We start from the raw sequence: 24,045 nt of genomic DNA, 5'->3' as shown, positions 1-24,045 counted from the left end.
GCATGACTGCAAGATTCATGTCAACTATCATTCATGTCAATTTTCATGGACTGCTCCATGTAGCACAGAAAGCAGTCGACTAACTTTGATACAACTAAGGAATGTGCCCCTATAGTCAATTAATTCTTCTTTAGAAAAAAGAAAGTTTGCAGCCTGAAGCTGAGCAGCAAAAGACACCTCCCACACATCCAGTCAAGGTTTATAGTATCTGAGGCCAGTCAAGTTATTTTGCCAAATAAGCAAAATATAATCCCACAAGCTCCTCTCCCATTCCCCGGCAATATAAACAGTTTGCTGTCCTTCATCATACTCCACATCAGTTGCCTTTAGGAAGTTATCTCACACTGCCTGATGATAGTGCTGGCCCATTTTAGCCTTTCTTTTCCTTGTGAAATCTTTCCTTTAAAGCATCACAGATGTTTCCAGGAATTTGCTGGTGCTTTTGAATTAATGACCGGAGTGCAGCCTTGGTCTGAAAATGAAGAAAAAATGAGGATTAAAATAGAGCATTTCACTATTATGCTTCTATGGGTATTGAAAGTAGTGTACATTGAGGAAAAAATAACTGAACAGGCCATTTGCCAAAATGGCAAAAGCCATTTTTCTGGGGCTTTTCATTCCTGTATGAGCCCATCATATTACTGCTATTCATATGAAAAGTGCATGTGCTCTGATCTATCACCTGTATGTGTTTCAGTGTACATACGACACCGCTTTTTTGGTGGGGGGTGTTAATCCAGGAAATTTATGTGCCCATTTGCTGGTGCTCAAGAAAACAAATGTGCTACACCAGATCCAGAAACAAGCCTAAAATTATTTGTAAGGACCACTAAATATGTATCAAGGGGAGAAAGTATATGGCTGACTCTACTATCTGTCAGTGGGACTGTGGGAGCCTAGGAATGGAGCTACTTGCTTCACCTAACCAGGTGGCTCCACAACAGTGACTACTAAAAACAGAGATGAAACAATTGCCCAGTGCTTTACAATGCCTCAAAGAAACGGGAAAATGCCCTCCTCCCCCCTGCCCCAAAACCTCCCTAGATTTCTGAGTTTGTTTCCAAACTGAATGCTCTCATTGTGCTACACTTGGGTAGTATTACTAGGATTTTTAAACCTATTTTTGTGGAAGTATACTGCTTAGATTTTTGCTAAAATGTTCTTCCACATTTTGCTTAATTTTTGTCTTGCAGCAACCACAGTTATTTTGGTCTGCCTGCTTGTTTGTTGTTAATGCTCTGAAGTCCACAACTCTTCAGAAGGGAGAATAGTGTTATGAGTTGAGTGCTGACTTCAGTTTGTGTTACCTTCCTGGGATGCCTTACAACTCAGTGCCACTGATTACAAAGAGACTGAAGAGTCTCTCCCAATCAAATAATTCTTGAACTGGAAGGTTTTGTTTTACAAGGCGTAGGGAAGGAATTGAGTGAGCCCTGTGGCACAGAAATGGAGAAGATATATGACTTTGGATCCCTGCAGTAAATTCCTAGACAGCTGAGAGGAAGCAGAAATCTGTTGAATTAGTGATATTGTAGCTCCTCATCTTGACCTCAGTGTAAATAAACTTGTAATGAAACAAACATTGCATGTACTGCTGCTTAGGAAACTGAAGTCCAAGTAATCAGAAGCATTTCTATCTTCAATTCTTAGGGAATATTTAACTTGATTGCTTACATTTTGGAACTCCTAAAAGTTCTCACTTCTCAGAATCTAGTTGCCATAACATAATAATATCAAAGTTAAAAAAAATGAAAACTATAAAATATAAAAACAAAACAAAACCTATCAGCTGTGAAAATATTTAAAACAAAGTAACAGTTAAAACAGCAGAAATAATGAATAAAATGTTTAGGAAAATAAGGTCTTCTCCTGGCACCAAAAACAAATAGTTGGGTTGTTATTGTAATGATGTGTTGGTGCAGCTGATGTATTGATATGCATTCTTGCTTTTGTATTGCTGTAGTGTTGTGAGCAGCTTTGAATGCATTGTATGGAAATGTGACCTATAAAGTAAAAGTACTGATGATAAAAGAACATACATAAATAAAACATACATAAAGAGAACATAATACCTTTATGGCTAATTCCACAGCAGTTACATTTGGATCATATGGAATAGGCTCTCCAATGTAGGTACGAAATTTGACAGGAAATCCACCATATGGAGGAAGGACAGGCCATCTAACATATTCATATAGCCACCTACTTAGTACTATTTTGTTAAAAGGGGGAGAAAGAAACTGAATTACATCCAAAATATAAATTTTCATTCTATAGTTTACAAGTACGTTTAAAATATTTAAAAATTCATTCTCAGTTCTTGGAACTGAAAATTTTTCTTAACTGAAGTCAGGCTATATTTACCACCCCATAGCTGAAGCTCCCTGGGAGGATCACCCATGTTTACAGCTGTAATACATTGATTAATGTACCATACCCAGAATTCATTTCAGTAGTAGCAGGAAATTCACATGCATATCCTTTTGTGCCAACAAACAAACAAGCTTTCTGTTAAAGTTAATGGGAAAAGTTTTGTGAACTTGAAGTCAGTGGAATACCTGGATACAGAATGATCACTGCATGGGGAAAGGAAGGCTGGCCCTAGTCTATGCAGTTCCACAGCTTTCAATTCAGAGAAGGAAATTAAAACAACAACTCTGTTAATACATCTGCAGCACAGTGTAAATTCGAAGCATTTTGCTGAACTGTGGTCATGTTCTGAAATAATATTTTCAGCAGAACATATTTCTATGTTTGGTTTAGGATGGCTTTAACAGTTGCATGCCCATACATACATAAATTTTGTTATTTGGAATTTATTGCAAATTACCCCCAAAGACTGGGGGCGAGGGGGATGTGGATTTTCCATATGTTTACTTTTTGTGGCCTCTAAGAAACTATATTGTAGCTGGATAGGCCTGAGACCTTGTTTTGTTACTGTTGAATATCTGTGTAACAATTGCTTAGTGATGCTCTGAAAAAGAAAGTATCTCTTTGAATATCTATAGATGGGACCCTGATCAGGTAAGTTCAGTTTTGATTGCTTGAAAATTCCAGCCAGGTAGAAAAAGATAAGGATAAAAGTTAAGGAATGACATTTAAGGAGCTAACAGGAGTTCAGGACGACAGAGTGAGTGAGTAATAAGTGAGAAGGTCTCCTGGCTTGTAGAAGGACTAAGAAAAAACTGAGAAGAAATAGAATAGCTAAGGCCTGGATTATGAAGGAAGAGGTTTCAAAGGACACAGGATACACCATAACCTGTGGTCTATAGTCTCTTCCTCTCTCGGTACCCTAAAACAATCCCTTTAGCCCATCTCTGACACTGTGTACCAGACCTTGGAAATGCAGCTGGAGTAGCTTTTTCTGTACCAACTGAGAGGGGATTCAGGCTGCAGGTACCCTGTTATGGAGCTCTGTTGATCTGGGAATCTAAAATATCCTGTACCCTCCCCTAAGGTGATACTAGGGGCCTTTGGATTGTTACCTCCAAGGTGCATAGTAGCAACAGTGCACTGCATGATCAGTGCAGTGTATCACAACTGCAGCTCACCATGCCAGCAGCCTTCTTGAACATTCCAGCTCTGGCAGCCGGACATTGCCATGGTTTGCTGTCATCTGACTTTGGACATCATGGCCTGATGGAGGAGGAAACAATCTTACAATAACCATACAACAGGATGTAAATTGGGTTGGAGGGTTGTTTTCCCAACCAGCAAGCCATGCCATCCTGGTTCAGATGATATGCCAAACTATGGCCCAAGCTTGCATAAGCAACCTAGCATTTATTTAAAAATCTGCAGTGCATCACATGATAGTGCAAGCCAGATCAGTGTCTCTTAAATCCTTAAGAACTGTCAGCAAGTGATCTTTTTTAAACCCTGAATACATATTGGTATTTTGTTATGTATGAAGTATAAACTTAATAATATATTAACTCATTTAATAGTTCATCTAGTCTCTAGTGTTACTGGCCACCTCCTGCCTAAGCCTCTTATACCAGGCTACTAGAACCTTTTTAGGTATTCTAAAAGAAATAGTAGCAAAAAAATCATTTTGGGGAATTCGAGGTTAGATGAGTTCTTTAGATCCTGAACTATAAGCATGTACTGGAAATAAGAAACTGCACTGGTGGAAATGCCTAGAGGAGAAATAGTTTCTCCATAGGTGGTGGCAATACTGAAGAGGATAAATATCTTTTAGAGGGAAGCTTCCCAATCCAGAAATATCAATTCATTAAGTCACTTCTCTCAAGTTAGTTCCTAAAATGTGTCTGGGTTCTTTTTACCACTCGTGTCCAAGAATGAAGAAGGTGGGCAAGCAAGAAGGAAAATATATTTGTGCTTCAGTGTCTATGCCTTAATACTGGTATTTAGCTTTTCCAGTTTTGTATGTTACAAGAAGAATTGCTTACTCAGGAGGAGACTGAAAGCACTTGAATCTATCTCTTTCAGGTACTGAGGGGGGGAAGTAGTCAATCACATTTTGGTCACAGTTCTTGTACTAATTCTGAAATTTAAAAGTCAGAAAACAGGAGAGGCCACTTGTAACCCTTTCAGGGAATTGCCTACAACCTTTTCACTGCTGTTCAGGTATCCATGGCCACTAGTTGCTGTCAGATGAATTTTGACACTGGCCAGCCACCTACTTACTCAAATGTTCCTTCCCTGACAAGGACAATGGAGGTCAACGAGAACCTATGGTTACATCGTGCTGAAGTTGGCTTGTTTCTGCTATAGTTGGGTGATGGGTAATAAAGCCTTTTCAACACTTTGTTTGGGCCTCAAGAAAGCACCTTGCTCAGTCGCAAGGGAAGAGATGATGCCATGCAATACATTCTACTTCTTGCATCCTGTGAAGAATCTTTCTTTTGGACATCACCCCCTTGGAATTAAAGCAAAAGAGGATGAGAGTAAAAATTACCGACCAATATTTTCCTCTGCTCTTTTACCAGGAAGAGCTGCTTTGGAAACAGTGCTAGCTCCAGTTTCTGAAGGTACTTGGTAAACATATTTTCAATGGTTCCCTTCAATGACTACCTTCTCGCAATCATCATTCCTAGCTGATATTAACCCTCCTCTTCTTGATGGCTTCTGTCCAGCCAGGCAGAAATTGGAAGCAACAAGAAAGCAGGCAGTGCTATCTGATATGACTCCTTCTCACCACCCCCAGCACCACTATCTTAGCCAGAAACAGAGGCAGGTAAACAAGGAGGTTGCTTTGGTGAAGAGGAAAAGCAGCTCTGTGATGCTTTTGTCAGTGGAACCCTGCTGGAGTATAAACCTTTGGCAGGTTCTCAATCACGCCCATCTATGATACTGGACCTGCATAGAAAACCTAGTAGTTTTTGTCTGCCATCTTGGTGGCTTAGTCAAGGAGAAGTCCTATTCCAGATATGATGACTGCTCCCATACCACCATTTCCCAGCAACTGAGTAGAACTGGGTTTTTGTTTTGTTTTTTCGTAATTCCAGAACTAAAAGAATTGTCCAGATCTGGCTTGTATGCCTGGGAACTTCCTACACACTGATACTCACACAAAGCTGACACTCTCTGTTCAATGGACTGGATGACTTTGCACAGGGAATTGGATGCTATGGAAAGCATAGAACTGCAGCAGACTGGATATTTTTTTAAAAATCAAGCTACATTTTAAATTCATTTTTCAAATTAAAATTTAAATATAGATATAAATGTATATAGATATACCATGGAAATATGACTTACTTGTTCGTCCAAAAACTCTAAATCCTTCCCGTACATTTTGCGTATACATAGGAATGATGGGCTAAGGAAGGAGACAGAAAGTGAAAATTTAATATTGCATTGTTAAATTTCACAAAGCATACCTACATAAATTGCCTCCGACGGAGGTCTAAACACTATATAAAGATTTACCAGGGTTATATGGGCTGTATGAACAAGAACAAACATCCAGACCACAAAAGGAAAGTACAAGCAAATTTTATCAATAATAGACATGATGCATTGGCTCACAAAGCTACACTACAGTGCAGTGGTCATGTTTTCCCCCTGTATAATGTGTTTGGGTGGAAAGTCACATCTTGGCATCATGTCTATTTTCACCAGGGGCATGTGCAGGAATACTTTGACTATCTCATAATACGGTTTACATGGGGTTTTTAAAACAAGTATTTGCTTAATATTACAGAAACAGGATGCAATGGACTTACAGGTGACCACATGTGAAAAGGATGAACTTTAGAACTAGACTGCTAGATTTTTCCATCCATCCCTACCTGAAACTCCTGTGCTGTTCCCCACACAGCATCTTTCTCTCTCACACACACACAAGCCTACTTGGTGCTTCCAAAAGCAGGTTTTGCAACTTTCAATGCACACTGTCAAACTGCTTTGTGGATCCACCCATGAAGATGTCATACTCTCTTTCCCAACCCAAACCTACATCTAAGGAGCCTGTTATGAGCCAATATACTTAGCTGGGATTGTGAAAATATTTCTTAATTACAATTAAAAGGGGTGGAGATCTGTTTGTCAGCTTTCCAAACACATTTGGCTCACAACTTTGAAAAACAATATGTGAACAGGTGGAGATGACTGCTTTACTGAAAGCCAAATAATAGTGGTCTCTCAAATCCCAAGCCAGGGTTTTGCCTGTCTTGATATTTCTGTAATGATATGGTTTCTCATACCCTAATTGGCTAGCCTCTGCCTCTTTCATTTGCTATAAATGTAGTATTTATTTAATCATTTTAATTTTGGGAGCCATTATGCTAAGAGCAGATTAGTTTCATGTTACAATAAATACGTTTATTAATAATCATATTAATATATCCATAGTTCTCTATTTGAGATCCAGCAGGTGACGGCCTCTCTAAAAACTGTATCAGCTGCACACCAGATACTGGCTGCAGTACATTAGGATCCATGGAGGGGTTGTTTTGTTTTTAAGAGCTTATCATCCCCTCTTGTAGGCAAGATGGAATCACAATTTTCTGTAAAGAGGCTGACCACTACCCGTATCCACTCAGCCTATCCCCACCACCCCACAACCCACACTGCTTTTAAAAACCAGGAACAGCAGTGTCTCACACACAAGTGGTAGCCCTCACCTTTCCAAGTTAATGTCCTCATCCTTGGGCTGCACAAATTGAAATGTTTCAATTGTAACTGGACAAGCAGGGGCCACTAGACTATCTCAACTATAGCATTCAAGTGGGAATAGATATGACGGATTTTAACTGCAAAATGCCACACATTGGTGACAAAGGTCTATCAAGCATTTTCTTCTTGTGAGACAAAGTGCAATAGGCTTCTGTCCATGCAGAAACCTCTGCTGTGGAGATTCAGTGGTGACAGAAAAGCACAATTTTATCACTAGCCACATTAACACTGAATAGGCTTTATAGTGAAGTCTAGTCCATCTTCAACCAAACACATTCTCATTGTCCCACTCATTTCATTACCTACGGTCCCCTGGAAAGCTGGGGGCTCATTTGGCCCCAGTCTGTGGGAGAAGACATTCAGGAGTCATTGTGTTAATAGCCTGGGTCATTTCTCATTCCTGAGATCAACCAAGGTTTGCCTATTGAAGTATTTATTTATTTAAAACATGTCTATGCCGCCTCCATCGCAACAAAGCCTCGGGGTGGCTCACAGCATAAGCATATAAGCATAAGCCCACACCTCCTGATGACCTCTCCCAGTGGTTTCATATAGATGTTAAATATCAAGGGGGACAAAATGGAACCCTGCGGAACTCCATGGGATAACTGCCATGGTACTGAACCATAGTCCCCCAGCACCACCTTCTGGAATCAGCCTTTGAGATAGGAGCGGAACCACCGCAACGCGGTGCCTCCAACTCCCAATCCTGCTAGTCTATCCAGAAGGATACCATGGTCGATGGTATCGAAAGCTGCTGAGAGGTCCAGGAGAACTAACAGGGACGCACTCCCCCTGTCTCTCTCCCTGCACAGGTCATCATACAGGGCGACCAAGGCAGATTCAGAACTGTACTCGGGTCTGAAGCCAGACTGAAATGGGTCCAGATAATCAGTTTCATCCAAGAGTGCTTGGAGCTGTCCCGCCACCACCCGCTCTAGCACCTTGCCCAAGAACGGGATGTTGGCCACCGGTCTATAATTGGTGGCCACCTCTGGATCCAGGGAGGCCTTCTTTAGGAATGGCCGGACTACCACCTCCTTTAAAGGGGCTGGTACCCGGCCGTCTCTTAAAGAGGCGTTGACCACTTCCAGGATCCAGGTCCCATTCCCGTCCTTGGCTTTCTTGAGTAGCCAAGATGGGCAAGGGTCTAGTAAGCAGGTGGTAGGACGTACTTTTCCAAGCACCTTGTCCACATCATCAGGCCTCAACAACTGAAAGTCATCCATTAATTGTGGACTCAACGGCATCATTGGCACCTCCCCAGTAGAATCTGATTCAATAGTAGAGTCAAGCTCGTGACGAATCTGAGCGATTTTCTCCCTGATATGCTTGGCGAAGTCGTCACAGCGGGCCTTCTGTGTAACAGGAAAATTCTTAATAGCCATCAGAAGAACATCTGGGTCGTTCAAATATCTGGAACATACCATCTTAATTGGTCCCCCACACCTACAGAAGCTCTGAGTACCAACAGGTTTAAACCACATCAGGTTGTGGTTTGTTAATGACACCAAACCAATAGAAAGTTCTTTTAAGTCCAGGTCATCATTATTCCACCCTATACAGAAACCACTTAGAAACATAGAAACAGAGCGAGTCAGAAGGGTCCTTCCGGGCCATCTAGTCTGACCTCTGGCACCAGCCGGCTCCACTCACAACATGCCCACCATGCGGACATCCAGCCTATCCTTGAACACCCGCATCGATGGGGCCTCAACGACCTCTCGTGGAAGCCCATTCCACACGCTCGGGGTCCTGACTGTCAGGAAGTGCTTCCTGGCATCCAAATGGAACCTTCCTAAGTATATCTTGCCATATCGATGGGGCCAGCTACTACAGGGACAGACCCATGGTTACCATGCAGGCCTTGAATTCCTGAGCTACTTCTGATAAGGTGGCACTAGCTCAGGTAGGGAGGTAACCTCAGGTCAGCAAACCTTTTGCTATACCAGTCACCCTCATAATGATCTATTTGTCTCCTGTTGCTACATTTCCTTCTGCCTTCTTCTGTTTCAACGGTTGTTCCCTGTATCTCTCCACCTCTCTGTACTATTTTAAAACACATCTCTGGAATGCTAGTAGAGAACATCCCATGCCTTCAACCTGCAAGAAACTTGCAACCTGCAAGAAACTTGCAAACTTCCAGTCTTCCAGAAAACATTATAGTGAATAATTATCATAATTGTTGTGGTGTGAACAATACTTGGATAAATGTTTAGGCTGAAAACTAGCAGGGATGTGCATCATATCATTCAGAAAGGGTGTGAAAGAGCTGGTTTTAGGTACAAAACTGGAAAACTTTGTCAAGGCACATCTACATCTGACAACTTTTGAGTATTGATATTTCATGCTCAGTCATGCCTGCAAAGCTTGTGTAGCTTGTTTTATGTATCCATGAACTTTATATGCTGTCTCTCTCTCTTAAGGAAGTTTGAATGTCTCTGACAAATTATGCTGTTGAAGATCATTTATGATTCAAAACTTTCAAAAGACATTTGTAAAAATATTTCTAATTTATTGGCCCTAACTATTACATTTTGTCCACCCTGTGATGTTATATCTGATTCCATGTATTTGGCTTTAACATTTCAGAGATTTCTTTTACTCTTCTGCATAAAAAGCAGTGCTTTCCCTTTGATTTCTATTCCTCCTTTTCATTCTAGGCACAAAGATCAAGCTTATACGCCTGTAGAACGCCTCTCCACTGCGCTAAAACCAAGTGCATGGAATGACATTTCCCTTCCAGCCAATGAAGCAGACAAGAGAAAGGGAAACTTACAATGTGAGCAGGCATGCTTCAGGAGGGCTGCAAAGCTATTGCTACTGTTTTAGCTTTTGGCAGCAGGAATGGCAGCAGAGAACTGTGAAGGGCTGTGCCATCTTATGGCCAAATGGGCAACAGCTGTATTTATTAAAATTCATATTCTATTTGTTTCTGGGGTTAGCTGTCTTGCTGGGAGAATTCATTCCCAAGCTGCAATGGATCCATTGGTTTCTGGGGAGTTTAACAACTGAAGGGGAGAGAGCAAGCAGTTGTGAGAGTTGTGGTCCAGGAATTTACTTGAGTGCAAAACTGAGGGACAAAAAGGGCATTAGATATTTTTGCATGATCTACTTTTATTATTTAATTTGGCTTTGCAATAAAATGAACTGTGAAAGGGTTTCTCTACATGAGTCTTTTAACATACCTCTTTACTGAAGCTCATGCTTCCAGATTCTTTGCAGGAGTATGACTGGCTCCAGTACCCAGGCTTCCCCACCCACTTTCTTTGCCTATATGTTTCATTATACAAACACAAGCTGGCACTGAGATGTAGTTATGGGGCCCAGGAGGTTGTCAATTCCTTTTGAAGAAAGTGGGTGAGACTAAGTTCTATAAAGTAGGTAGTAATTAGGGCACTTTTGGAGAACTTTCAGCCTGGACCTAGAAGATGTTTATAACTATAGGCCAGTTCCCAGCCTCCCCTTTCCAGGCAAGCTTGAGTGAATATTTGATGGTCAACTCCAGACCCTCTTGAAAGGGACTGATTATTTGATTCAATTTCAATTGGGTTTCAAGTCTGTTTTTGGAGCAGAAACTGCTTTGGACACCCTGTAGGATGACCTTTGCTGAGAGGACAAGAAGAATGCAATTCTGTTTATTCTCCTGGACCTCTCATCAAATTTCAATCTCATCAATATCCTTTCAGATAAACTGTACTGTGTCACTATAAGAAACAGGTCTAAAAACACAGAAAATAATCCTTGCTTCATTTCTTTTGCCACTTACCTGTCTTTGGCAAATAGGGATCTCATTTACACTGAAGACTAGAAGCATGAAGATAATTGTCAAATGGCTGATACTAAGTAAATATTTTAAATATAAAAAGATGTCCTCTAACTATAGAGTTTCATATTTTGTGCAATAATTCAGTTATATTTGGATGTAATATTGCGTATGCAGAATGCTCACCACTTTAGCATCCACAGCCAATTGAGCAAAGCCCGTACGTTTATGCCAAACGAGTTTGTAGGATTCATCACTAAAGAGTGCTTCTCTAACGCCTCCTGGTGAAATTCCCAGTAGATGTCCCTTTTTTAGAACATTTAAGCCCCCTTCTTTTGTATTACGGATAATGTTCATCATAGCTGCTAATGCTCTAATACCTATAAGAAATTTTTTAAAAAGTAAATCGGTAAGAAATAAGTAACATGCAATGGCAATGCAGTAACATACAACTACTCTACATTTGCACTTAGATTGTAATCCTTATAACTACTTACCTGGAAGTCAAGTCATATTTAACTCAATGGGTTTTAGTTATGAGTATACTTATATAAGATTGAGCCCATAATGTTACATTTTCTTTTCTTAAGGCAAGCAAATAAAACTTTATTATAATTTAAGAGAAAGAAAATAGAAAAGTGTGTGTGGACTGAATTAGGGAAGAATCTTTTATTTACCTAGGATCATAAAAGAGGAATAATGGAAACCTTCAATAGGAAATCTCACTCTTGCTCCCCGCTTTACATATTTTTAAATGACCAGCAGCCAAGATGCCAGCTAAGTAAAGATTTAAGATACTTCTAGTACATTGTTTTTAGTAAATAAAATTCAAGTATACATTTTTTCAGAATTCTTTGTTGCTCAGTGTGCTGTGGCTATTCCAGAGAGATGTAATGAAGAAAAATTCACAGAATCTATTCTCAAGAGTCTGTGATCAGATTAATTTCTAACTGTGATTTATATATATGTCCTCTTATTCCAGAAATTGGAGACTGTTGCAAAATGATACTTTGGAACTCATGCTTAGTAACAGCATGGAATGGGAGTATTTTATCTCTTTGGCCATATAAAGTCATGCTCAGAAGGGTAGAATTTATTGGGGCTTAAATTATTTCTGGGGTAAGAAAATCTAGTTTTGGGGTATGTAGTATATTTGGAAAAGTGGCCCAAGTACAAGTAAAATACAAGAAATATAAGCATTGCAGGAATTAGATGGAAATCCCAGTGCTCCCTTTCTCTCTCTCCTTTCCAATATATACAATTTTGAATTATGGTCCTGCACAGTCTGAACTCTGATTTGAGTAAGGATCAAATGCACTTAAACATACACTTCACCCAATTAATAATCCCAACAATCCTAGTATAGTGCTTGTCAAGGAAGGGAATCATTAGAAATGAAAAATCCAGGTGCTCTCATGTAAAATGCAGATAATATGTAACTCATCTTCTAATGATTTAGACAAGAATCCCATCACATGTTACATAAAATAACAGAAATCTGTAAAAGTTATTAATTTTTACACATATCCATCAGAGGTGTGAAACAAGCAGCACAATCCTAGGTATTTCTACTCAGCTATAAGTCTTACTGAGTTCATTGTGATTTGTCACAAGAAAATATGTTTAAAATTGTAGCCTTAGAGAACATATATTAGCTCTTGTACCTTAAATTTTAAAGGCTAAGTATCAAAACTGCCATTCATGTACAACTGGAAACTGTACCAGCATTTGGAACTACTAAATGAGATCCAGTGTTTAGAAAATGAGCAGAAAATGGGCAGATAATTTAGTATTATTTATAATGCTTTAATATTAGCTAATATAGTAACATCTTTAAGAGTGCACTGCTATGGCCATTAGATAAAGTCTAGATGGCTGCAGAAAAATATGGATTTCCAGGTCTGATCTTAGAAACTTGCTCTGAAGTTGAAGCTGACACATGCATATTGGAGGCCCCTCCATCTGCCCTCACAGCTGGCATGGAAAGAAGCACCCTGGTTGTGGCTCCAAGGTTGTAATAGTGACCTTGAAGCTTCCATTTGGTAGGCATTTCCAAGGTTGGGCAGGGAGGGGAAGAGGACAGTGCCTCAGCCTGTCCTCTTCATCAACCACATCAAAACACTTAGAGAGCTGTAAGTGGGTCATCTTTATTGATGATTTTCATCTCCACATTCCTTCCACCCTTAACAGGATGCCAATCATCACTCAAGTTTTGAAGGTTAGGAGCAGTCACACTGGATTGTGCTTCCTGTGGGTCACATGAGAAATGCAGTATCATGACATAAACACAGGGTTATTAAAGTTAAATTAATAATAAAATGCAGGGGTAATAACATCCCTCACAGGATAGGGACAGCCTTTGTGAATGTGTGCTTTGAAGAGGCATTTGAAACTTGGCACAATTTCTGCCTTCGGAACCACATGTGGAAAACGGTCCCAAAAGATGGATGCTACCAATGAGAAATGGGTGCCATCTCCACTTCATTGCATGAGCATCATATCTAGAGGTATGAGTGTGGACCAAACTTTAATTCTAATACCTATTATAGATGGATGCATCAACTTGCTCCACTTGATGATAAACTCAATGGAACGCTCCCCAGAGAAGTCCGCCTGGCACCATCATTATTTGTTTCTCTGCACCAGGTTAAGGCCTTTTTATTCCAGTGATATTGTAATAAGTTTTAATACTGTCTTTTCTATGTTTTTAACTGCAACCAGTGTGGGTTGGGAATTTATTTATGTTATATTTTATGCTGTAAACCGTCCTGAGGCTTTTTGCGACAGGATGGCATATAAATATTTTAAATAAACAAACAAACTCAGGAAAGGACCCAAAAGATGGGAATAAGTTTCTTTGCATGCTTTTCACTGTAATGATGCATTTTGAATGGCCACAAAGGCTGTGTGATATTAAGAGACTCATTAAAAACATTTGGTGACTGGTTGCTACAACCTACTCCTTGATTCTCTGTCGTTCCTTCTTCACTAGGAAAAGGATTCTTTAAAGGGCTTCCCTGAGGTTGCAAACTTTGGGGAAACAAGAAGCATGAAAACATATTTTTTTATCACATGTATTAGCTGATATATGTGACCCTTTTATATTAACAAAATAGATCACCTGGAAACTTGAACAGGAAGTCATCAGCTAGTGAGTAACAAAATCGGCGTTTCAGAACAAAAAGTCTAGTTAAAAAGTACAGGTAGTCTATTGGTATTGCTCCATGGTAATAAATAATTAAACCTGGTCCATCTGGCAGATTTTCTGTGCCATGTAGTTCATATCCTGTTCGGAATGCAAAATATAAATGGATTATTTCAAGTTCGATTAATTGATACCCTGCTTGCACATTACTTTTTGCTGTCAGGTTAAGACTTTTCTCTAATCCCAGGCATCTAGAGATATATGGTAGGGCTTCTAATGTTAGGGGAGTAAGTTTTTCTTTGTTAAAGGCTTTATATTATATTTTTTATTAGGTTGCATTTTGAGGTTTGTTTTTTTTTTCCATCCTCCCAAACAGCTTATGCTACTGGCCAGTGTAGAAATGAAATTAATGAATAGAAATGAATTATGTAATATAGGTCCAATTGATACAATTATTTGAAAACACACAATAACCATATAACTTCCTATGCAAATAGTTCTACCTGAAAATCTCACATTTTGTGTCTGATTAACAAATAAGAATGGTAATAGGAAAGCTGCTGAAATGACTTGTAAAGTGAGAGGCAGTTTGGAAAGTTTACACAAAAAAAGTCCAATTTCCAGCACGTCCCAGCCAGCCAGGAAGTTGTAGGATTTTTCCTGCCTAAACAGACATAGGTTCACGCCTTAGAAATCAGTGTTGACAGAGACATTTAGCATGGCTGGCTGGCGCACACTAGGAGTTGCAACTTTTTTCTATGCCTACATGTATGTGGAAATCTGGAGGCTTATAGGCAAATTTGGAGGCTTGGAGGCATCTGCTACAGAGTGGGAGGAACAGCAGATGCAATCTTCACCTTCCCATTTTGCATCTTTGCTAGGTAATCTTTTTTTAAAAAAATCACATAGCAGGCCAATTTGGAGGAGGAAAGAAGGAGGCTGGAAAAGTTTTGGTATTCTCTGTGTCTTGGCTGCCCCCTCCCTCCCGGCCCAGTGTTCTTTAAACCTTCCCAATCTTGGAGCACAGCTGATGCACCAGCTATCAGATGGTGGGGAAGGGGGACTGGAGCTTCAGTTCCCAGCTCTAAGGTCAGGGTACTCTCACTCTCCTTGGAAATGGGAATCCAAACTGTCCTACTGCCTGCCAGAGAATGTCCAAGCATTCCTTCCATTTGTTGAAAACAAGAAGCATTAGAAGAGTTAAGACAGTAAGAAGTCAGAAGGGTGGGAGAAGAGTTAGAGGGGTGAGAGAAAGATATTTATTAAGTAAAAGGCTGGTGTTAAAGAGATGAGTTAAAGAAAGGAGTTTGGACAGTTTATTAGAACCATTATTCATTATGCAGTATCAATAACCATTTGTTTCGAATATTGCAATCTGTGAACATTTTTATTGCTTTCCATGTTCCATGGCATTTTAGTCATTTTTGGTTGAAGGGTTTGCAGGGAAATGCAGGGCATTTATAGGCAAGCACACATTTTCTCTCCACTTTAGGGGATTGCAGACAAGTGTCTTTGATGGACTTCTATCTCACTCTGCACGCTTGCTTTGAATTACATTGCCACATATATAAAGGGAAGAGTCCTCCTATTCTCTGAAATTCAGTAGGTAGCAGTGCTAGGTGACTTTGAAGAAAAGCTTGTACCGAAGTGGCCCTTGGAGGTCACTTTGGCTGATTGACTCACATCATATGCATCATTTGAAACAATCCTTAGCAATAAAAAACATTCTTTTCTATACTAATACATCCATACCTGTATGGTGAGTATCTATAGAAGGGAGATCTTTTGTCTTAGATGCTAGGGTTCACATATCCAAAGTTACTTACCATGCCAAAATCTTGCAAATCCATCCCATATGGTTGATAAAATTAATCGTACATCATTCCATGCATCACTGTAATAAGGTCCATTTAGTTTATGAGTCCTCTGATAGATCAGGAGGAATAAAGCAGAAAGGTAGATAAAAAGCATAATGCATAAAGGAACAATACTAGAAAATACTGCAATGCTACACCATAGAAGTATTATACAGATGATCATATATAGAAGATATTTCAGAACAATCCATTCTTCTAGCAGGTATGTCAGGCATTCAGAGTCAGTCACAAGTAGCTGTCCAGGTACATAGCATTTATTCACACTAATCACCTCCTGTTAAGAAAAAGTAGAAAAGTGAAATGAAATTCTTTCCATTGGAATTATAGTAGTTTCATCTCAGAAAAGCTAAAGTGTGCTGCCAAAGGTTTCACTCACAACAAGCAATAGAAGCCACTGAACTGTCCAAAGACATTCAGACATAAACTAGCCAATCTGTATTATTTACATGTTTAGAGACTACTACATAACAGCTCTCTGGGAGACAAAAGATGGTGTGGAGTGCAGTTTATTTTGGCAGAATGACAAAATGTATCTACATAGAAGTAAGTCTTACAGAGTTGAATGGGACTTACTTCCTAAGTGTAGCCATGATGGCTGCCTGACTTCTTGTACTAATTTAAAACTAAACAATAGGTTTTAATGCTTCCCATTAAGCAAATTTGGTAAGGAAAGAATTTACATGACAAATTAATCCACATCTAGTCTATCCCAAGTCAAGGCTAAAGCCTTTGAGCTATCCTTTGCTGTAAATTTTATCAAGCTTCAGAGAGTATTATTTGCTTACACTATCCCAAGTATTAGTCTACTCATATTACAGATGGTATAAATGACTTGACTAATCTCATGGGTCATCCAAGACTTGAACTGATGACTTTTCAATTCATAGCTCAGATTCTAGAGCAGAAAGGTGTAAGGAGCAAGAGATACTAGACCACAACAGGTGTAAGGAGCACTGCCTGCCAGAAGGTAACGGCAAGTCTGCATTTGCCAATGCAGAAACCACAGTGGTCAGCAGGAGGACCATGCTTGCCAACACATATTTGCTAATGGGATGCCTTCCAGTAATGTTCAGAAAGCACTGGCAATACAGAAGACATAGTGTTGAGACTCAGGCATAACACAAAACTACTGGTTAATGTCACAAGAGATTAGAACCTTTGGTAGAATCACACACTCTTCTCTTTCTGCTTTCCTCAACTATGCCTTCAAGGAGAAATTTGGAAGTGTTTGCTTACCGTCTTGCTCAAAAACAACTAATGTTAGCTAATGAATGGAAACAAGCTAACTTCAGCCCATATTTTAAAAAGCCAGTTTGTTTCAACCATATGGTTTTAACCATCGTTAAGAGTAACCACAGTTTATGATTTGGATGACACAACCAGTTGTGGCTCAACAAAAACAGAAGTAAAAGCTTTCGGACTTTTCCTAGGAGCCAGAACCCTTTTCTGCAGAAAGAGGGGAAAGGAGTTGTGCATGAGCCTATGCAACTCATTCTCATAATGCTAAACTACATTATTTGTAGTTATTTGTTTTTCGGCGCCAGGTGAAGACCTTTTTATTTAAACGTCATTTTAATTGTTAACAATATTTACTTATTTATCTGGCCAGGGCGACTTCTTTTCTTTTCTTTTCTTTTCTTTTCTTTTCTTTTCTTTTCTTTTATAACTTCTTTTATATCGTTTATATTTCTTATTTATTTATATTATTAATTTTAATTTTATATTGTTATTTTTGTATTGTATTGTGTTGTATTGTGTTGTAAGCTGCCCCGAGGCTTCGGCAAGGGACGGCATAGAAATGTTCTAATAATAATAATTATAATAATAATTATTATTATGATATTACAGTCAAATTTAGTTAATCTGTTCCTTAGTACTCTGTTCCTGTTTGCCTCCCTCCCCTTGTTGGCATCCTGCTTACCTTATTAGCTAGAAGTATCCTGTATTAAAGAGTGCTTCCAGACAACAGTTTATGTCACACTATCACCCTGCCTTATTCACAGAATTTAACTGGGGATCCAGATATCATCTAGTATTACCCATTAACCATCAGCATTTATCCACCACTTCTTCAATCTTTTTTCTTCCTGCAAAAAATCCATTCAGGTGAAAAGGGGGAAATAGCAGCATAATTATGCCCTCTGGCCCTTTCTTTCTTCCCCACACTCTACAGAAAGATGTATAGGAACAAATTTTATGCTGTTTATTATTACACTTATAGCCTGCCTTTTTTCCCTCCAAGAAACCCGAGAGGCTTGTATGATAAGACCTTTTTTCCCATTTTATCCTCACAACACCTTACAAGGTAGGTTAGGCTAAGAGTCAATGACTGGCCTCGGATCACCCAGTGTGTTTCATAGCTAAGTGGGGGCTAGAGACCAGATCGCTCCTGGTCAAACATTCTAACCATACTCATTACTAATTTTCATTGCAATGGTACCATTGCACTTTGGTCTTTTTGCATACCATCAAGTTACCTCTGGTAACCCTATGAATAAATGACCTCCAGAATGTCCTGTTCTTGGCAGCCCTGCTCAGCTCTTGTAAACCCAAGGCTTTGACTTCCTTTGTGGAATTGATTCATCTCATATTTGATCTTCCTCTGCTTCTTTCAATTTTCACCTGGCTTCTCCAGTTAGTCTCACCTCCTCCTGATATGCCCAAAGTACAACATTTTCATCATTGTTGCTTCCAGAGAAAGTTCCTGCTTAATTTCCTGTAGGACCCACTTGTTCCTCTTTCAGTTGGTCCATGGTATTCACAAAACTGTCCTCCAGTGCCATGTTTTGAATGCATCAGCTTGTCTTTCCTGTCAACTTTCTTCAGTGTCCTGCTTTTACACACAGACACTGTGGTGGAGAATACAATAGTTTGGATTATCTTGGCCTTCATTTCCAATGAAACAACTTCACTTGTTTCTTGATGGCTGCCCTTCTAAGTCTCAGTCTTCTTCAAATTTCTTGGCTACAGTCTGAACTGAACTGATGACTGACTCAAGGTATGGAAAATCCTTTATCATTTCAATTTCTTCATTACTGACATTAAAGTAATTCTTCTGCAGTCATGTTTTTGTTTTATTAATATTCAGCTGAAATCCTGCTTTTGCACTTCATTTCACTTTCATCAGGAGTCGAGTCATTGAACTGCTGCTTTCTGCCATTAATACGGGATTATCTGCATACCTTAAAATATTGATGTATCGTCTGTAGTTTTCACTCCTCCTTCCTAATCCAGCTTTCTTATATGTTCAGTGTACAGATTCAACAGATAAAAAAAAATAAAATGCACACTTGTCTAACACCTTTACCTGAAGGAAACCATTCTGTTTCTCCATATTCTGTCCTAAAAGTAGTTTCTTGTCCAGTGTACAGTTTATGTATCAGGAAAATCAAGCCAGAAGCACATCAATTTCTTTCAGGACCATTCATAGAGTCTCATGATTTACACTAACATCTTTCTTGAAGTCTATAAATTGTGGACTGATCTTCTGAAACTGGTGTGCTCCAGTAGCCGACATTTCCTTGTGACTTGATCTTGAGTATGTCTTCCTTTTCAGAACCTGTCTTGAATGTCAGACATTTTTCACTCTATACAGGATAAAATCCTTAGCTGCAAAACCTTCAGCATCCCTTTGCTTGCATGGGAAATTAATGCAATAGTCCTATAGCTGCTGAACACCTTAGCATCTCCTTTCTTGAGGAATAGAATGTATATTGAATATTTCCTGCCTGTGAATCATAGTTTTGTTTTTCACATATATTGGCATAGTATTGTTAGGATTTGGACTGATTCAATCTCTGCAGCTTGGAATGGTTTTATTCATTTTATTCTGAGTGCTTTATTCCTTCCAAGTGATTTCAAAGCAGCTTTCAGTTCACTTTCTGATATTGCAGGTTCTTCCTCATAGGACTCCTCTTCAAAAGAATCTGCCATCCTTTCATTTCTTCTGTATATTGCTTCCATCCTCTCTATATTTTATCCTTGTCAGATGGTATGATCTCATTTAGTTTTTCAGTATTCTTAATCTAGGTATGGATTCCTCTTTGATTTCTTGAATCTTCTACAAGAGGTCTCCTATTTTTCCTCTTTTATTGTTCTTTTGTACTTCTTTACACTAGCCTTTGTAATGGTTCTTTTTCTTTCAAATGATAGTCACTGAAAAGTTATGTTTGGGATTCTGTTACCTTTTGCTTCTTTCCTGTCTTCAACAATTGTATTTCTTAAACCACCCATCCAGGCTTTTCTTTTCTTTTTGCTACATGAATTGTCTTTCTGCATTCTTCCCTAATACTATATCTGCCCACATTTCTTCTGCTTCCTGATCAATTGAGTTAGTTCATAAGCACTGGCATGTAAGCGGAAGGGGACATGTTTTTTTTCCACCTGAACTGTCGTTTCCTGCAAAACGTGTCTGCCATGAAGCAATCATACCCAATCAGATGGGGAAGCATGACCACTCCCAATAAACACAAATAAATGCATGGCATGTGTTTAGGGGTGACAACATTTACAACAGCCCTATGAGTCAGCATGATTATTCCCAGAGACATTGTGAATAAATCCATCCCCTATAGTTGTGCTCCTGGCCTCCATAGTTGTACCAGCAACACCATCTTCATATTTCTTTCTATTAAATGGGGAGCAAGGCCAAAAAAGCCTCCATGAATACCCCAGTTCGAGAACGTTTAAGGATCGCACTTCTTAAATCCTTAATGCAGAAAAGACTCCAAAGAAGCCTGCAACTCCCGAGCGCTGGAGCTCGTGCAAAGAAAGCCCCATTCTGCACCGTCTCCACAGATGATCCCAAGAAGTTGCCCAGAGGGCCTTCCGTGGCACAAACCTCGCAAAGAGCGCCATCAGCGCTCCCGCAAAGAAGCAAACGCTCCGTCAGGTGCTCTCAGGAACCGAGGCTGAGCTTCGGCGCATTGGCTAGACACGCGAAAGGCATCCAGAGGCAGGCAGAAAGGAAAGCGCTCCTGCGAAGACCCTCCCGCTCCCACCCTCTCCGCCACATCCGTCTGATTTCATGCGAGTCGAGAAGCACCACCGCGCATCCGCCAGCATTTCGCACGCCTAGCCCTGACTCAACCTCTCCGGACTGCTCGGCGCACCCACTTTTCATGCGAAGGGAACCCCCTCAAGGCTCTTTCGTGGCCACCCACCGGCTGACCTCATAGCTGCTCATGGTTATCCACCCGCTCGCACTGAGTGGGGGCAAGAAGGGCTCCGCTAGCGGCGGCGGCGGCGGCACGGCATCTGCGGCGAGCCTTCCCGAACGAGGGAGAGGCGCGTCCTCGGCGCCCACGCACGGGGAGGGGAAGCGGCTTCCACGCGCGGCGCTCCGAGCGCGGCCGGGGCGCTCTCGCAGGTCAAGATGGAAGTGCGTCTCGGGGCCTGGGAGTTCTGCGGGACAAGCGCTCCCCTTCCTCGCCCTCTGCTCTGTTTCCAGCAGCAGGCGCGGGCCGCTCTCGCGCGGCGCTCTCCACGGAGCTCTGAGGTTCTCCAGCCGCTGCCGTGCTTACAGGATCACAAGACAAGAAATGGCCCTTCCAGGTGTAGTGTGGGCGAGTGACATCAGCAAGAAGGTGGCCTCCAGCCGGCGGTACGTGACTGCGTGTCCTCTTTCAGAATGTGACTGCAGGTTTTTGGGATAGACAGGACAGTTTTCCTACTAGAAGCAAGCTTGGGAGGCAGTTCCGCTGGTTTCAGAGGAGCTCTGAAGAAGGCTGGTGGGTGCCCACGAGACTGCTGAGGCAGGCAACCAGGAAAGGAAGAAGTCACCCACCAGCCAGATGCACCTTGAGGCCAGCAGACAATGCTTCGCACCTGTACCTGGAGTTTTAGTCATGCAGAGATTTTGTGCCGGCTCTTCTCTGTGCTACAGCAAGAAACATTTCAAAGTGACTGGAGGGTGTTTGTTTTGGTTGCATTTGTATGTATCTATGATTGTAAGCAGCTTCGAGTGCCTCTTCCTTGGTGGGAAGTCGGATACAGCTTGAATAAATAAGTGTTCCTTCTTGTGCTATAATTTACTGGCTACAATGAATTGCAAAGTCTAGTTCTGCATATATAGTGAGAATATATTCTTCAATCTCAGCACCTTTTTTTTCAGCCATGCCTTTAAGTCCACTCTCAGGTTGCCACCAAATGCACCTCTGAAGAAGTAGCATATGAAGGGCCCCCTCCAAAGTTCTACTCTAGGCCAGTCCATATGGGTGAAGGCAGCCTTTCAGGATAAACTAGAGTATATGACCTTCTATGTAAGGGCTGCAAAGCAGCAGGTGGAGGCAAACATATTGAAACAATAATAACAGCAATGGCCTCATGGCATTTATAGCTACAAGCTAGCCGGGCATTAGCAAATGTTCTGCCAACCTGATGCCAGCTTCTGCGTGATTCTCTACTTCATTCTCTTCCGCTGTGCCCATGATGCTCTCCTGCAGCTGCAGAGAGGAGTGCCAGCTTGTGTGTCTTATCAGTCATTTTCAATCTCTAGGCATTCGTCCAATCAGTGCCTGTACAGCAAAGCTCCTCGTCTTGCACAAACCTTCCTCTGCACAGCCCAAACATGTTGAAATATCACCTAGCTGGGCAGATAAATCACCACTAACAGTGATGTCTCAGTTAAGTCTCAGTTAATCACTGGCCCTCATCCTATCCATTACTGTGAGCAAGTACCGATTCAGAACATCCACTTCCTTAACTGGAATAGATGAGGAGAAGTGTTATAACTGGGTTTCTGGATAATCTCACTTGGCACTTTCATGTAGAAGTTGATCAACACTGGAGATAGTGTAGAGTCCTGTGGTATCTGGGCTTTTACAAGAATACCAGCAAGAAAATATCCCAGAGCCCTTTGGCATCCAGTAGAAACCATTTGTCTCTGAAGGTGGAGCATTTTAAAAGGTTCTTCACTCTTGAAGAGAGGATAAGTTGGTGGGAGTCTGAACTTCAATAGGAAATGATCTGAAAGTGAGAGATATAAATTCCCACACTTTCAGATCACTATCCCTGCCCTATGAGGAAATCCAAATCAAGTATGGTTATCATGGGGTCCATGAAATCCTGAACCAGCCCAGATCCAGTAGCTTTGGCTGGGAACTAGAACCATTATTTTATGTGTCTACAAAACTGAATCCAAGCCACCTCATCAGTTTAGGTAGGGACACTGAAGAATAGCAAGATGTGGAATCTTTAATCTGTGTAAGGTACCTAATAATACAAGGTCCAAACACTCAAGTGACACTTGAGTGGACAAGAAGCCTACAGAGGGAGATTGAATTCCCACAGACCAGAGCAAATACCATTCCATTCATGTGCTCTCCCATCACATGATTACGTGATCATGTGGCAGGAGAGCACAGCTGGGAAAGAATGCATTCCAGACAGTCAGAAACAGGTTGGAGAGAAAACCAGAAAGAAGGATAGGTATACAATGACTAGTCTCTATTCTCTTCAATTGCCCTGTAAATCCCCAATGTCATACCTACCCCTACCCATCTCTCTACTGATAAGGCATCCCCTTTCCCCACCTAGATTATAGAAACATAGAAACAAAGTAAGTCAGAAGGGGTCTCCTAGGTCATCTACCCTGACCCTCTGACTCCAGCCAGCTCCACTCATGCAATCTCCCACATGTGGTTGCCCAATCTGTCCTTGAACACCCTCACTGCTCATTGATAGGGCCTCAACAACCTTCCTTGGAAGCCCATCCCATATCCTAGGGGTCCTAACCATCAGGAAGTACTTCCTGGCATCCAACCTGAAGCCTGGTTCCTTGAGCTTTGCCCCATTGGAATGCATCCTGCTCTCTACAGAAGAACAGGTCACAACCCTCCTCCACATACCTATAAGTTACTAAAAGATCCCCTCAGAGTCTCCTCCAGGCTGAAAAGACCCAGTTCCCTCAACCTCTGCTCATATGTCATCCCTCCCAACTCAGCTAACAGTCTTGTGATGCTATGCTAAACCGATTCTAACCTAGCTATGTCTCTCCTATAATGGAGCCCAAAACTGGACACAGTACTCCAGTTGTGGCACACCAGAGTCGTGTAGAACAATATCAACACCTCCCAAGATCTGGAAGCCACACTTCTGGATATACATCCAAAGGT

At 40.9% G+C, this 24,045-nt stretch overlaps 1 protein-coding gene across 1 annotated transcript; it reads right to left on the bottom strand.

Moving 5' to 3' along the window:
- Positions 1-370: 370 nt before the first annotated feature.
- On the bottom strand, positions 371-22,808 carry LOC123020523 (transmembrane protein 68-like). Its single transcript, XM_044424351.1, has 8 exons — positions 22,685-22,808; positions 21,102-21,292; positions 15,881-16,205; positions 14,031-14,195; positions 11,096-11,289; positions 5,725-5,785; positions 2,073-2,212; positions 371-472 (listed from the first exon to the last, which is right to left on the bottom strand). The coding sequence occupies exons 1-8, from the start codon at positions 22,806-22,808 to the stop codon at positions 371-373; spliced, it is 1,302 nt and encodes a 433-aa protein (XP_044280286.1).
- Between the last annotated feature and the right edge of the window lie 1,237 nt (positions 22,809-24,045).

The sequence above is a fragment of the Varanus komodoensis genome, unplaced genomic scaffold (assembly GCF_004798865.1).
Source record: "Varanus komodoensis strain SLA01 unplaced genomic scaffold, ASM479886v1 scaffold14_1, whole genome shotgun sequence".
NCBI lineage: Eukaryota > Metazoa > Chordata > Lepidosauria > Squamata > Varanidae > Varanus > Varanus komodoensis.
The sequence above is the reverse complement of the archived record's forward strand: the minus strand, read 5'-3'. Positions and strand labels throughout refer to the sequence as shown.

Bases quoted from the DNA above. Each gene is read 5' to 3' on its own strand.
- LOC123020523 (XM_044424351.1), bottom strand. From the start codon at position 22,808: ATGGTTTCTACTGGATGCCAAAGGGCTCTGGGATATTTTCTTGCTGGT. The intron at 21,293-22,684 runs GTGAGATTATCC...TTGACCTGCGAG, and splicing joins CTTCTACATGAAAGTGCCAA to AGCGCCCCGGCCGCGCTCGG. The intron at 473-2,072 runs GTATTATGTTCT...CTTCATTTTCAG, and splicing joins CTGTGGAATTAGCCATAAAG to ACCAAGGCTGCACTCCGGTC.